Source organism: Neolamprologus multifasciatus, chromosome 9 (genome assembly GCF_963576455.1).
Source record: "Neolamprologus multifasciatus chromosome 9, fNeoMul1.2, whole genome shotgun sequence".
In the NCBI taxonomy this organism is placed as follows: domain Eukaryota; kingdom Metazoa; phylum Chordata; class Actinopteri; order Cichliformes; family Cichlidae; genus Neolamprologus; species Neolamprologus multifasciatus.
In genome coordinates this window covers 20,351,458-20,366,668 of record NC_140447.1, presented here as the reverse complement: position 1 = coordinate 20,366,668, position 15,211 = coordinate 20,351,458, and the positions used below count along the sequence as shown (strand labels likewise).

At 41.7% G+C, this 15,211-nt stretch overlaps 1 protein-coding gene across 3 annotated transcripts in view; it reads right to left on the bottom strand.

Annotated features, from left to right (window-relative positions):
- Positions 1 to 874: 874 nt before the first annotated feature.
- The window catches only part of rbm33a (RNA binding motif protein 33a), a 29,405-nt gene continuing 15,068 nt past the window's right edge, over positions 875 to 15,211 (bottom strand). The window contains exons 11-19 of one of the 3 annotated variants that reach the window (XM_085172067.1): positions 13,372 to 13,501; positions 12,638 to 13,002; positions 11,966 to 12,229; positions 11,490 to 11,795; positions 9,775 to 10,551; positions 7,868 to 8,044; positions 6,904 to 7,089; positions 5,942 to 6,030; positions 875 to 5,791 (exon numbers count right to left, since the gene is read on the bottom strand). In XM_085172067.1, coding sequence (XP_085028193.1) covers positions 5,743 to 5,791; positions 5,942 to 6,030; positions 6,904 to 7,089; positions 7,868 to 8,044; positions 9,775 to 10,551; positions 11,490 to 11,795; positions 11,966 to 12,229; positions 12,638 to 13,002; positions 13,372 to 13,501 — 2,343 coding nt within the window. In that variant the 3' untranslated portion in view covers positions 875 to 5,742. The remainder of the gene's footprint in view (positions 5,792 to 5,941; positions 6,031 to 6,903; positions 7,090 to 7,867; positions 8,045 to 9,774; positions 10,552 to 11,489; positions 11,796 to 11,965; positions 12,230 to 12,637; positions 13,003 to 13,371; positions 13,502 to 15,211) is intronic. The other 2 variants (XM_085172068.1, XM_085172069.1) reach the window with 2 other exon arrangements.

The following is a 15,211-nucleotide window of genomic DNA, read 5'->3' as shown; positions in this document are numbered from 1 at the left end:
AGCTAACACACACACAGTGAGCCGAACACACTCTTGTCCAGTTTAGAATTCCCAATAAAGTATAAACCCATGAGAGAACGTCTGTAGAAATAACTACAGTAATTTTGGTTGCTTCATTTTTTCTCCCTGAAGGCCAAAATATGCCGGTCCTAACTCAACAGTCCCATTTATCTAGGACAAGGATTACACTAGCTCGTGACACTGGTTACTAAATTTGAGATACAGGACTTCAACCTTAGGCCAGGGGAAGTCCTGCAGTGGCAAAAAGCTCAGAACTGAACTGGGTGGAGGTTCAGGAACAAAGATCAAATGTTAGGCACTGGACAAGAAAAAAAGATGTCCAGAAAGGTCAAAGATGCAATTCTATGCTGTGAAACACGAATGAACTAAGGAAAATAGCCTTTTAAGTATCTTTGTATTTTAGCTCTAATTAAGAAACTTTGTTCTGTTAAAGTAAAAATTACAAAAAAAGCTAAACTGGAAATAAAACATGTAATTGCTTATATAGAAACTTTTTGCAGCAAACATTTCAATGTTTTACGTCACCAGGTAAGGTCAGGGGAAGCTTCAGATGATTACATCAGCTACTTTTAGAACATAAACTTCCCAACTTGCATTTGTTTGACATATGACAAACAATCAAGAGTCAAATTAATAAAAATAATGTAATAATTAAAAAAAACAAAAACAATGGTGCCTATAAATAACATTTATTATGAAGATGAATGGATCACCAATCTTCAAATTTATTTGTCTAAGTATTTATTTGTCTTGATTAGCTTCGATTCACTTCTAGCTACAGGACTTTTATTCATTTTGATTGAAGTTTTGAGCAAAAAAAGCCAAAAACAATAAAAACACAGAAATATTAAAGTGCATCAAAAACTTTTATTTTTCATGAGTTTGAGGTATAAAGAATAAAAACTTAAATGTACTTAAAAAATGAAGTATCTTTAAAAGTCTTCATGTCATAGTAGAAAAATCCCATTTTTACAGCATCAGAACAAATTGCACAATCATTTCAGAATAATTCAAACACAACATGATTCCTTCTTATGACACGAGTGTGAAAAACACAGATGTCTTCAAAGTTTGCTTTTTGTTTTGGTCAGAACCCAACGGGCTGGGTTTACAGTCATTTGGAGCACCATACAGTTCGAGATGACGAAACCAGTGCAGTGTCTTTGTGTTAAAACTCCAACCAAACAGTGAGTGTCAAGAAGCTGGAATGACCTTTGGTGCAGTGAAAGCCATGAAGCAGCTTGCTTTAGAGGTTTATGTGTCTGCTCAGTGAACCCGGCTGTCGTCACACAGATGGAAACCTCCATCCACTGGGCTAACAAACAATGGTAATCCGGGCAGGCCACCCTGCTTGATACAGAAGTTTTAAGTTCATTGAAGAACAGCAGCGGGAAGGAAAAGACGAGATACGGTCAAGTTGAAAGAACAGTGACAGCAGGGAAAGCGGTTAGGAAAAAGGCGACAGGCCCGATAACCTGAACGCACCAACAACTGTCGAGTGAGGGAAATGAAATCTTCATCTCGGAGTCGGAGATGGCGAGGCTGTGAAAGAACGTGAAGTGTTAAGCGAATGAGTTAAGGCATTATCATGGTTTAAGCTGGTCAATGGCTCCTCTTACTGGCACGCTGTTAAAATAAAGTAAAAGTATGCGTTAGTTACAGATGTCTCTCTGTTGTACTCGCACCTGAGATGGCTGGCGGTCACGTCAGGTGAATCAAATCTCAACTGCACCATCGTGCCACCAAGTGTGATCAAACAAAGAGCACCACAAGAGCAAGTGTGGGACCACACCAGAGGTGTTTCATGCTTTTACTCAACCTCTTAGTTAATGACTGAATCAGTCACAGGTCATTTAACACTGTTTTTTAGTTTTCCTGTTAAAAGGCAGTTTTTCCCCTCCACTGTCACCAAGTGCTCGCTCATAGGGGGTCGTCTGATTGTTGGGCTTTTCTCTGCATCGCTGTAGGGTCTTTACCTTAGAATATAAAGCGCCTTAAGCAAACTGTTGTTGTGAATTGGAAGTCTACAAATAAAACTGAACTGAAATTAACTGTAAAAAATAAAAAAGATCCTTGAAGAATTCCCTGCTCAGAAAACAGGTTGATTATTTTTCTAGCAGAACAACAAAGGCTTTGAGAAACTGGGTGAGGTTATATGATGTTAAATGACCTGATAGGTTTCTGGGAAAAGGCCTCAGATGATTACATTAGCAACATAAACAGGGGATACTTTTAGCAGATTAATATAAACAGCCTGCTTAATTTCAGGTCACTCGCAAATGCACTTTGTTGATTGACTAAAACATGTTAAACCTTTGGTATGGCCTCTAAAATTTGCTTTTAAAAAATGCATTTGTCACTCTGCTCCATGGTAGAGGATTTGATCTGAAGAAAAAGACAGAATTCAGTGATTAATTCAGCGACTCTGCACCTTAAATGTACCTGTTAAAAAAAAGTTACAAGTTAGTGCTGTGCAAAACTCAACCTTTGACCCAAATATGCTAAATATTCTCACTATAATCATCAGCAGCCTTTATGGAGGTTTCTTATGCAAACATAAGAAAGCTGCATTCACATCTGACAGGCAAGCCCTTCTATGTTAAATACCTACTACAACCATATGAGGTGGCATGTTTGGAAAAACATGCTGTAGCTTAAATAAGCCTTTTTCCCCCAATTAAAATTAATCACTTTTAAAAATTCACAGTACACGTCTGTATGAAATTCTTCACATTAAGGTACAGATAAGATTCAATATGAATCTGTTCTGGCATTAAAAGACCTGACGTCTTATAACAATATCACTACGACCTGGCATTGCCGTTACTCTTTCAAATCCACAGGATTTAGCGTAGCAACTCGAGCGAGTAACCCACAACATGAAAGACAATAAATACATAACCGTCAATACACAGAAAAAGCTCAAAAATGTCAAACAAAAAAAGAATAAAACATAAATAAACCAGATTTCTGCAACATACAAAAAAATAAATAAAACAATAATTAATTTAAAGAAACGGCACAACTTCACTGTTTATATGAAGAAGAGGAAATTTGGGGGATCGAATACTTTGGGTACTTGCTGAGAATGTACTGGTGGCTTATTTTAAACCTTTATGGATTATTAGTAACTTCAAGTAACATAAGGGAAATACCACTAAATTTGTGATGTGATTCAACACATGCAGACAGGACAGAGAAGCCAATTAATACACATTTCTCAAACCGCAAAATCAGGGAGGTTAATCTGTAGCGCCACCTAGAGGCACAGCTGGGAACAGACTTCCAGACAGATTAAAAGAATAAAATAAAAGTGGTGACCTTTTTTTGGCATAAAACTCGTACTTTTTCCCTACCAGCCGAGTAGCAATGCTTCTCATTTTATGGAGCTGCACATTCAGATGACATCAATGCTAAATTTTCAGGCCAAAATTTCTCATTTAAGGAAATAAATTCAGTGATATTCCCCTTCAACTTTGAGGTAGTATCTCTTCCCATAATACTGCTCATTTTTTGTTTTGTTTTTTTGTGCGTCTATAAACCTACAAAATCAAAAATGACTTTAAAAAGTGGTTCATCCCAAGAAAATACGCAAGTTTCCAAACGCATTTGCGTCATATGTTGCATAGTTAAAACCCCCAAACTTACAGAATACGTTAAAAAGTACAAAAGAGTAGAAAGTGTGGCACAGAAGATGAAAACTACGTTATCATAAAGGCACATAACACATGGACATCACACACAACCACACGTCTTTGGGCTAAAGTTCAAGTGGCTTCACATACCTGCATGTTCACGGTATATTGGCCATATTTTTATTTACACTTTTGTTTTTGGTTATTTGTTCGTTTTTTCTTTTTACCTTAAACTTTTTGTCAAATGTATTGTTTAACACAAATGTGGTCCAGTCATTCCTCGTTTGAAAATACAAACAAAATACTTGTAAAAATGACTTATATCTGGACACTTCAGCATATCCTTTACATATAAAAGTTGTTTTTCCTGATACAACGTGAGTGAACTCAAAAAAATTTAAGGAGTTAAATATCGAGTGAAAGCCTGACTTATGCACATGATCACTACGCGGGTAATGGTTGCCCCCTCTCGTTGTTCCGTCTCGTCCCTTTGAATAATGCATATAAAACAATTTCAGTCTTCGATGTGAAAAAACGTCTGCATTTAAACTTTTAACACAGTTTTACAACTACAGTACACAAACAATTTTGTGATGAGGAGAAAAAAATCTGAATAACAAAATTTTTTAAAATGTGACGAGCTAGTAAGTGATGCCTTGGAAAAAATGTGTAAAACTGACAAAAGAGAAGTTAGTGTATTTAGGAAATGTATCTCTCTACAGTCTCCATGGCAAAATATTAAGGTGAATTTTTCTTTATATTTCCTCCTCTTTTATCCAAACTGACCGCTCTGCGTGAAGGAAAAACAGTCTGCTGTGCAGCTTACTGATCAATAAGGCACCAAGCTGATAGTCACTCAAATTTGGGTAAATATTTCCAAACTTATTCCAATTCCAGAGGAGAGTAAGGAATGTATCCTCGAGGAACTTCACAGAAATGTCTGTTTATCCTGCAGAGAACTGGAAACAGTTCTTTTCCATCTACCAACAATGTCAAATACCCTGCCAAGCTCATTAAAAAGAAAGAAAGAAAACTCAAAAAACATGTCTACATACTCACTGGCACAAAGCACACTCGGCACAACCTAAATCTAACTACTTCATAATCAGACATCCAACTAAAATGCAGGTCAAACAAGGCATGAAAGGTTCATCCACAATGTTTTCTAGTTAACAGTTAAAAGCTGAGTAATAACCAACTAACTTAAACGAGAGAGAGAGAGAGAGAGAGAGAGAGACAGGGGGAGAGAGATATAGAAAGGACTTAGTAAGCAACAATAAAACTGAAAAACAGGAGAAATCAACTCAACAGTGCCCACATTTACAATTCTTTAAACCACAGGGAATTTAGCAAAAAAATAATCACAGCCTATTCCAGCTGGGTTTAGGTCACTGCTATGACATCTTGAATCATCACAACCAGGACACCTCTGCCTATATGCAGGAACCCCACTAGGTAGTGCCATAGACCAAAAAACAGACTTCACAGCTACCCGAATGCAGGGCTACGAGAGAAAGACTGAAACACCAATAGTGATAAAATACTGCCATCTACAGACAGGGGAGACCCACTGCATGAACAGGCTGGCCGCATCCCACCACAACCAGTCCCCCTGCATGAGCACCACACCACTAATAACATAAAAAATTCTATTAAGTGGTCACGTTAGAATCACAGCGTTCAAGTGTCATTTGTCACGAAGGATTTCACTAAAGAGGGGAGCAACCATTATCCCGTGACGAGCTCTACTTATAGTGTCCGTGTCAGATGCAAAATAAACATTCCTCACAAACTACATTGAAACAGCAGAAGGTATCCAGTATCTCTCCAGTGCCATTTTCACAACTGCAGACACTTGGTAGAAAAAGTCAAACACAGGCATGCTCTCAGCTAAATGTCTTTGTGTTCACTGTCCCAGCTCGATGGGAGACGACTTGATGAATGATGTGCAGAGGCGTTGAATGTTAGTGACCCCCAAAAGAAATGGAGAAGTATCTGTAGACCAGGTTGGAGCTGTGCAGGAGACCCTCCAGCGTTGGGAGAGAGCGACTTCTTGCAAAAGGACCCGCTGGCTTTATAACGCTCCTCATCCGTCAATCAGCGACACATCAATGTGGGACAAATCAATCATGTGCCTGTGTGGTAATTGTGATAACAATGTTTGAGCCACTGTGGATGGAGATACCTATGACACTGTACAGCAGCTAAACTGGAAAATAGAAAAGGTCTACTGGAGTATGTCTCACATGTTTACAAAGATAAAAGGAAGGAGGTGTGTTCAGTACCTGTGGAAGCTCATTTGGAAACTTGCTGCATGTTGGGGACTGGAAAATGTAGCAAATGCTTTCCTCTGCTGGGGCATCATTTTGAAAGTCTGCAAGTGGATAAAAATGGGGGGAAAAGGCCCAACTAAATAGAAGTGCATACTCCTTTCCTCCGCAAGGGGGAGCGGGGGTGGTAACAAGAAAGGGAATAATCAATTGGATCTTCAAAGCTAACCTACCGAATCACTACAACAGAGGGCGCTGTGGGATTGCAGATAAAAAAACGCCATTGCTGTCACTGGTGGGTGCCACTAAATATGTGGTTTCTAAGTTTTCAGTGTGAAGTAGGGCGTCAAGATGACCAAAGTGATCAGCAATATCTCGCCAATTCTTACCTAATTTCCTAATTTAATCTTTTAAATAAATAACATAAATTATTCAAAACTGAATCTACCTCGCTACAGTTTCATGTCACATAACATATAAGCAACACTTGCAAACGCAGATGTGTCTGGGTGTGCACGGAGATGTGCACGCAAACACACGCTCAGACTTCTGCACACTTTAAAATTAATGTGTGTATGCAGCATCGTCATACGAGGGGGGATTTTTCAATTTGGAGAATAATCTGACTAAACGTACAGAGATACTCAATGAGCTCATTTCTTTTATTAATCTTGGGGGGGGGTGGGGGGAAGTGAAGACCCCCAAGATGAATAACTTAGTGTATCTATACACATGTATACTCTAAAAGGATCCACTTTAACCTTCTCTGCCAAACTACCCTAGTAGCAATGCTATCAGTGACTGGCAATCCCTAAAGGGTTACAACAGGACAATCTGACCATTAAAGCAGATCACCTGTGTGAGGTATGAGGCTTTAATGTAAAAACAATGCATAAATTCAGCTTTAGCCAAGCCATGTCAACAAGGTATGAAAACACAATATAAATATTCTCCAGTGTGATGTATTTGGTACCCACCTTTATGGGGCCGATGGACCTCAGAAGGTTCTGAAGCTGCAAATCGGTTGTAGATGAGGAGAGGCCTTCAATGGACACAGTGCAGCGCTCACTCTCAGCAGTCTTTTGGCTCTGTCTGGTGGGCATCGGACGACCTCGACCCATCTGGCTACCCCCTCTACCTCGGCCCCGGCCTGACACAACAACCTAAAATCGATGGAAGGAGTCATTTTAAAAACAGGGAGAGAGACCACAAATGTACAGAGTGAAACTTCTCCTCCTAAAAACGGGCACGCAGGTGCATTCAGCCGTGTGGAGAGTTTTCTGAGCACAAAGGCAAATTTTTTAAATTCTGCACGTTTCCCTCTCACACCTCTCAGCCTTGTCACGCTTTCACATGATTGACTCGTCATATTTCTGCATTGAACATCAACATCAGAACACAATGCAAGCGGCGTGGCATATCTTCATATGAGCTTGTGAGTGAGAGATATGTTGCTTCAGCAGCAGAGGGGGAGGAAGAAGAGGGGGAGGAAGAAGAGAGGAGAGGAGCTAGTGGGAATATGTCTGTATGTGTTGGGGGGCGGAGGAGCATAAAGGGAGAGGAGCCATGCAAGCGTTATGGTGGCTGCCTTACCCTGTCAGCGCCAGTGAGTACGGCAACAGTGACAGGAGCCTGGCGGTGACAGGCGTGCAGAGAGGCCAGGGGACCTTGTGTAGTCCCCCTGTGTTACACCATTTTCAGCCTGTCAATACTCCCGCACCTGGCATACTGTCCTGTCTTATTACAACTCCTCGATTGGTACGTCTACTGAATGCCACAGGAGTGCCACGGGCACAGGACAACTTTACAGGAGTCATTTCAGCTTCTTTTATAGCAGAACTGCCATCGCATGTGCAGTGACCTCCATTAATAATCACATTTCAGGCGAAATTCTCTCTAGTGTCTACACCACAAAAGAAACAGAGCTCATTTTGAGCATACCCTGTTTTGTTGTGGGTTGCCCATGCCCCCGCGGCTAGCCTGTGACGGTCCACCTGGTCCCTGTTGCTGTTGTCCTGTCATGGTAACTTTCCTTTGGATGCCCTGGTTGAGCGTAGCTGCTGGCCAGGCGCCTTGTTCCTGTACTGGGCTGCTTGTGGCCTCAGGCCCCTTTCCACTCTGGATGGGAATGACGGAGGGCAAAACTAATTTAGCATCTCAAAAAAAATAATAATTAATTATAAACTTCCCACTTTTTAAAATCACCTTATGCACATTAAGCATTTAGGGAAAGTGGTTTATGGGCAACTGGGAGAAATGCAAGGACATATCTACAACGTTAAAATCTGTCAGGACTGGACGCTGGATTCGTATCCGCCAGGCTGTGGAGAATAAAGATCAGCTCAACAAGGTGATGGTCTCATTATCAAATAAAGTCACAGCTCAACTGTGTTGACATGCAGGGAGGAATTGAAGGTCGTCTCCTCCCCGAGTCTGCAGAAAGATGTGACAGATCAATACGAGGGAAGAAAAGAGGCGATATCTCTGACCTGTCCCCAGCTGAGAATAAATGGATTAATCCCTCCTATAGAAATCACAGCTCCTGATTGCGCCCATCAAATGCTAAGCTGCATTACACTGAAACGACAGCAGCTCGATGTGTACCCCATCTCCCTTGCGCGCTCCCCTCCTCCCCAGCTTTTGTGTTTTGCACTGCTTTGTATTATCCCTGATGAAAATATAATTTGCCTCTTATCTGTGTGCCTAAGCCATACAAATCCAAATCCTCAAAAGTGGCAACTTTCTTACACAGGTATTATGTTTCTCCCCCCACCGCCACCACCTTCAACCAAAAAAGATTAATTACAAGAGTCTTGGATTGGCATCTTTTGTTGCTTCGCACCTGAGAGATGGGCTGAGGGAAAAAAAGCAACTGAGGGATGACAAGAAAGGGAGAGAGAGAGTGTGAGGAAAAATAAGGAAAGGAGATAACATTGTCAAGCTCCCGTTGATGACAGCAGAACAATGTGGAAGAGAGAGCACCTGGAGATTGTTCTTTTCACTGCTGCTATAGGGCCCTAGCCGTTTCTTTCCCTTTCCATCGCTCTCTTTCCCCACTTCACATCCCACTCCTCTTTTTTTCTCCAAGATGCGCTACATCAGATAGCTCTGCGCAGGTTTCCATTAACGCGCTGACACCCAGTTATCTTCATCTGCAGCCAGCCTGCGATTTTGGCTCGGCGGCTTGATCCTCTGGGATGAAGTCGAAAAGCAGCTTATTTTAAATACTATCATATCCCACCAACACATCTCATCAGTGACAAGTATGAATGTTTAACATGCACGCTTTTGTGGTTTTTCAATAAAGATTAATGTGCAATTAAGGCCACAGCAGTAACTTATCAAGCAAGCACAAAAACAGACAGCAGTGGTAATTCTGGACTTTACCGCCGTTACCGTCATTCTTATTTTACCCCCTCCGAGGCCTTTATCATTAAAAGAATACTCTTCTGTCCTGAAAAGAGGATATCAACCTTTAGGAGCAGTGATGAGGTGTCCCCAACTCTACAGATAAATGTCATATTGCTCTCTTTTAATGCCTCCAGCCTTTCTGTGTTCTCTAGGCAAAATGTATGTAAAGGCGCTGTGGCTTAAATACCAGATCCCAAAGCTTAAGAGAGGAAACTCTTAACAGATCAATTTTTCCAAAATGACACAGACATCACTATGTCATTCCCATAGGTTAGATATCATCTGGACTGCAACACAGACAGTGAGGGCAATCAGTGGCATTTCCTTTCAAAACTGTGTAGTTTCCCATGTGGGTAAAATCTGCTGAGGAGGATCAAATAAATGTCAAACCAAAACAGGCAAAGAGGTGTAGGATAAAAATGAAATCATATGCTCACCGCTCCTGAAAGTTTGACGACTCTGACTTTTTGCGGCACCTGCTGGCGCTCGAAGCTAGTACTCCTTGCCCGCTGCATCACAGTTCTTTTAGCGCCGAGTTTAGGTCCTTGAGCCTGAGCCAGGGCTGGACTCGCTGAAGGAGTATCAGGTACGTTCCTTTGAGGAACTTGAACGGTTTGGATCGGAGCACCAGATCGGTTTACGTTCTGCAAAGCGCTGTTCCTTCGCTGCTGCACTGGCTGCAGCTGATTTTGTTGGGGTTGCTTAACAGGCCGGGCAGGCTGTTGCTGCTGAATGCTGCCTTTTACCATCTGCAGCCGTGTCTTGACATTGGGACGGGGCGCGGGGGTTTGAGCAGCACTGCTGGGTGGGATAGTGTTACCTATATTGCCAGTCTTTAATGTGGGATTTACTGATTGTTGTGTTCTCTGAGGAAACTGTCTTTGCTGTTGTGGTTGTGGTTGTGGTTGCAGTTGCTGTTGTGGTTTGTGTTCTGGTGGTGGTTGCTGCTGCGCCTGTTGCTGCTGCTGCTGCTGCTGTTGTGCTGGAGGTACAGGGTGTGGTATTTGCTTATTTGGTTGCTCGGGCTGAGCTTGTGTAGTAGTGGTGCCTTGGCTTGGTGCCTGGGCATTAAGTCTTTCAAGCAGCTCCTTCTTCCTGACACCAGCCTGCATCTGCCGTCGCATCTCCTTCCTCTTTAGAATCTCCTCTCTCAGACGCTTCTGCTCCTCAATCTTCAGACGATACTGCCGTGTCTCCTCATCCTCATCAGGATCCTGTAGCACAAAACACAAGCTGGAAATATGCCTGCCACACTTCACTTCCTGGATGTAGTACTGTGTCTTATTTTAATCATTAGTGCTTGGGTTGGGCATTAAGTCTAAAGCATGTGAAAATGTCATCAGCAAATATATGATTTGGTTTTTGGTCAATTTTTAGCACAAGTAAAAATCCAAAGACTTTAGTATACGACAAGTAATTTTTTGTACTTATTACACACATCGATGTGTTTAGATTACATCACTTTAAAAAAATAATGTATAGTATTATTATTATATATTAATATTCCCCTGTTTTTACTGGCATCTAGTAGTATGTAATGCAATAGTACTACCAGAAGGTGGCAGCAATGAAATTATAAGTTGTCTGCCAGTCTCCTCCAAGCCTATTATAAATTCTAACTAAAACAGAAGAATACCGCCTTCACCAACAATTACTAGACACACATTAGATGCTCTGATACAAACAAAAAAAGAAAAAAACATCTATGGCCATTAAAAAGTTCTAAAGAATGAATGACAACAACGCCCACTCCATAGTTTTCCAGGTATATAGAGCATATATATCCACAGTCATATGAGAGTGGGTGCCGAGGGGTAAAATAGTCAAATAGCTTCCTATGACTACTTTAGAGTATTTTAGCTTGAAATGTTCATCTCTAACACTGATTTCCTTCTTTTACTTTTGGGACACGAGCTTAAGATGGTTTGAATTTCATGATGCAGGAAAAACAATGCTGTAAATAACATTTTTGACACTGTGTTATATACCAGAGGATTTATAAAAAAAGTGTATTTGGAAAAAAAAAATCATCACATTACTATAAACACATTATGTATTATCCAAACACGCTCATTTTTTAAAAATGTACTTTTTTTGTCCTTGTCTCTGACAAAAAAAACAAACAACAAAACTGCGATCTTCGAGTCCTGACCTGTGGTGTCACGCCGGACGGCGTGCGTGGAATTTCCTTGCGAACAACTGTCCTGCCTGCTCCCTCAGGCTGTGATTCAGTCTTCGCAACAGCTTGGCCTCTTCCTTTGCCACCGTCAGGCATCGGCTGAGTGTTCTGCCCAGGACGCATCCCCTGTGTTGTCCTGGCAACAGGCTTGATGTTGGCAGCGGGGGAGGTGGGGGTGGTGGCAGGGCGGGCGCTGTTCATGTTTGTGTTGCCAGGTGCTACAGGGAGCTCACGTAGGTTGCTGTTGCGCTGCTGCATTTGCTTGGAGACAGGTGTGTTCTGAAGAAAAGGCCAAATTTTGTGTTTTCAAACCATTTAGCTCAGTTTTTATTTACTGATTAAAAATAGACGCGATACATATAACAACGATGGCAACATTTTATTCTTTCATTCTTAAACTGCGACCAGTTTAAGAATAAAATTAATGAGATAATATGATAATCACTCACCATTCTCTGCCTGTTAGACATGTGGCGCTGTTGGGGGTTCAGAGGGCGGGGATTCATCTGCCTTGGGCTGCCATGCCCCTGCTGCTGATGGAAAGGATTCTGGCCATGGTGCATCATGGGGCGAGGCTCACCGAGATTTAGCTGCGGCTGCTGATGGTGGGGTAAGTCCTGCCTATGGTGTTGCTGCTGCTGGTGCATGGGCTGATGGGGTGACAGCGGATCATGATGTGGAAGCTGGGAAACAGGAGGGCCGTGCATTAAGCCCTGAAAAATCAGGAGGAAAGGAAGCTCAATGAACACATCTTTTTCTGAAACAACAGAAACTGCACTAGTTTTTCTGAAAATTGTTCCCAACATTGGAACGAGCAATTTCTACATAATTGAGCTCTAACTTGTGTCCTCATGCATCCAACTAAATAGTACTAAAATAATGCTTTAATCACTAGAGGGCACTCTTGTCTATGTCTCCAGTCAAAATGCAGCAGTGCCAAACACAAGAGCCTCAACACTTTAGCAGCAATGAATATGATTACTAGTCAGACCAAATTATTGAATTTAGAAAGCACGTCTAACTGTGGTAGAAGAGGAGAAAAAGGGTTAAATAAACAAACATTCACTAAACAAACACACACAAATACACACAGACATCTAGTGGTTATAGAAATCACTTACTCTTAGTCGTACCTGCATCCCAAACGGAACTTGTGTAGGAGGGAAAAGGTTCCCCTGTTGGCCAAAAGCTTGACGAGGGCCCATGAAAGGCCTGGGCTGGTTGGGGGGTCCACCTTGTTGATTTAAGTTCACCATTCCTGGGTGATTTTGGTGGGGAGGGATGTTGTGTCTTGGGGGTTCTCTCCCAAACAGTCCAAGCGGGCCCTGGCCCGGGTGGTTGAAGGCTGGTCCTGGTGGGCCGAAGCCCATGTGGCCCTGGCTGGGCAGCTGCTGCTGGTGGAGGTTGTTGCTGCTGTTCATCAGAGGGCCGGGGCCCTGGTGATCAAACATGTGCTGCCCTGGAAACCGTGTTGAATCTGTGCGCTCTATTTCCACATGAGGAATAACAACAACATAAGGGAGATGTCAGCTTTCTTTCCTTGAGACTACACCGGTAACTAAGACTCCGGATGTATACTGTTATAGCATGAAAAACGGATACAGCCAGCTCTCTCAAGGTGAACGGAAAAACAAACATGTTGGTTATTAACTCTGCAAATGAAATATGTATAATGCCATTTCCAGGTTTCATTCTGACGTATATAAATATATATACACATGAATTCTACATGAGTTCTGCTAACCAGAAAGCTAGCAGCATACCCTGTAGGTATAGCGCCAGAGGTGATGATGAACAGGGTTAAATATGCTAAGAGAGCTTTGTTATCCTCATCAAGGCTGGATGTGAGACTCACCTCCCATAAAGAGGGGTTCTCTGTCCTGGGGGCCTTGAGGTGGCTGGTTCCTAAAAGGCTCCATGTGATGAGGGGGCCGCTGGGGCTGACCAAAATTACCAGGCATGTGCTGCTGAAAGTCTCCCGGTCCCTGGGAAAACACAAAACTCATGAATTATAGGCCATTCTGGGAACTCAATAATCACAAACAAATTAAACTAATGAAAAATGGGAATTTGTGAGGTATTGCATTGGGCAGAAAGCGCTTGTAATTGAGGTGCTAGGGTCATTAAAAAGATGCAGAATCTTGAGTTGTAAACATCAATATGCATGCCAATATTAAAGAAACCCTTCAGCATGAATTTGTGAGCAAACCTGCATTAATGCTACTCGGGGCTTCTAATAGGCTTTTTTTCTAACAAGGAAAGGGTATTTCAGGAGGGGATAAGTGCCCTCATCTTTGTTTCAACCACTTTGTATGTTAGACAGCTTTCCACTCATCGCATGCACACCACTCCCAATCTATCTTCCAAGGAAAACTAGATAACCATTTAATCCCTCCTTGGAATTCGAATCCCCCTCATAACTGTCTCCTTTATTCTTTTAAACATCCATCTCTGTTGAAAAATTAACCTGCTATTCAACACGTGCCACTTCCACAAATGGGCTGCTTGCCTCCTCCAAGCCTATTGTAAATTACTTAAGATGCTATCAAGGCTTAATCCATCTTTATTCCACTGCTGTGTGGAGGTATTTAGAGAGAAGAGGTGTTAGAAAGCTAGAAGGCCAGAGTCCCAAAAACTTGCTTAACATAAAGTTAATCAAAGAGGCTTACAAAGACTGAGGATCACAATGGGGGCACAATCATGCCATTCTGAAAGGTCAGGCAGGCAGGTTTGCACAATGAGGACTCCAGTGTCCATATAATACCTCTCGAATAACACGGCTCATCCTCTCACGTCTAATCCTTGATAAACAGTCGACTCGGTATGTAACTGATGCAAGGACAGTGCTTAGTTGTGATGGGATAACCGTGACAAATATAACAGAGATGGGCCAAATGTCAAACTATATAACAAAGAATGGAAACTTGAGTTTTTGTTTCTGGGTTTAACATAAGACTGATATCATTTACTACTTGTGCTATTTTCAAAGTAGTGAACACTGCTGTAAATTAATAATAGCTAAGGAGAAAAGATTCCTACAAAGTGTCTGCAGAGCAGGCGTCTCTTTCTCAGACACGACTCATCATCGGATAATTTTTTAAAACGCATTTGTTGTTTAGGTTTAAGACAACACAAGCTTTCTGACTTTAACAGTTAGCTTTGAGCAGATAGAAAGCGCATGCTTGGCTATTTCCTGGTTTTTCCATTACATTAATCAATATTTCACTGAGAACGGGCACCAAATCAAAATAATTGTCAAAATAATCCTTAGTTGCAGCTCTTTTGTGGTGAAACTAAATGTGTGAAGAGTAAAAATATTCGTAATAATGACTTTAATTGGTGTTGAGATTAATATTTCAAAACCTGTCTCCACCAGCAAAAATTTAATGCAGTAATACTAGAGGCTATGACCCCCAATTCGCCTGGCCTATTAACAATTAAATTTGATGGGATGATAATGTATGATAATCATGAGTAATCAGGTGCCCGCCGATAAATGGGATGTTGCCGGCTGGTATGTCACCTGCATTTCAAATTGTGTCCTTGGCAACACCAGCCTAAATGCAATTGACAGCTGGGGAATCCAACACTATGCTGTTCATCAGTCCAGTTGTCTGGATACCTTTCCAACCCACCCTTGCACTGCCAAAACAGCTCTTTGCTACGGTGCCATCAATAACCAGCACAATCACAGA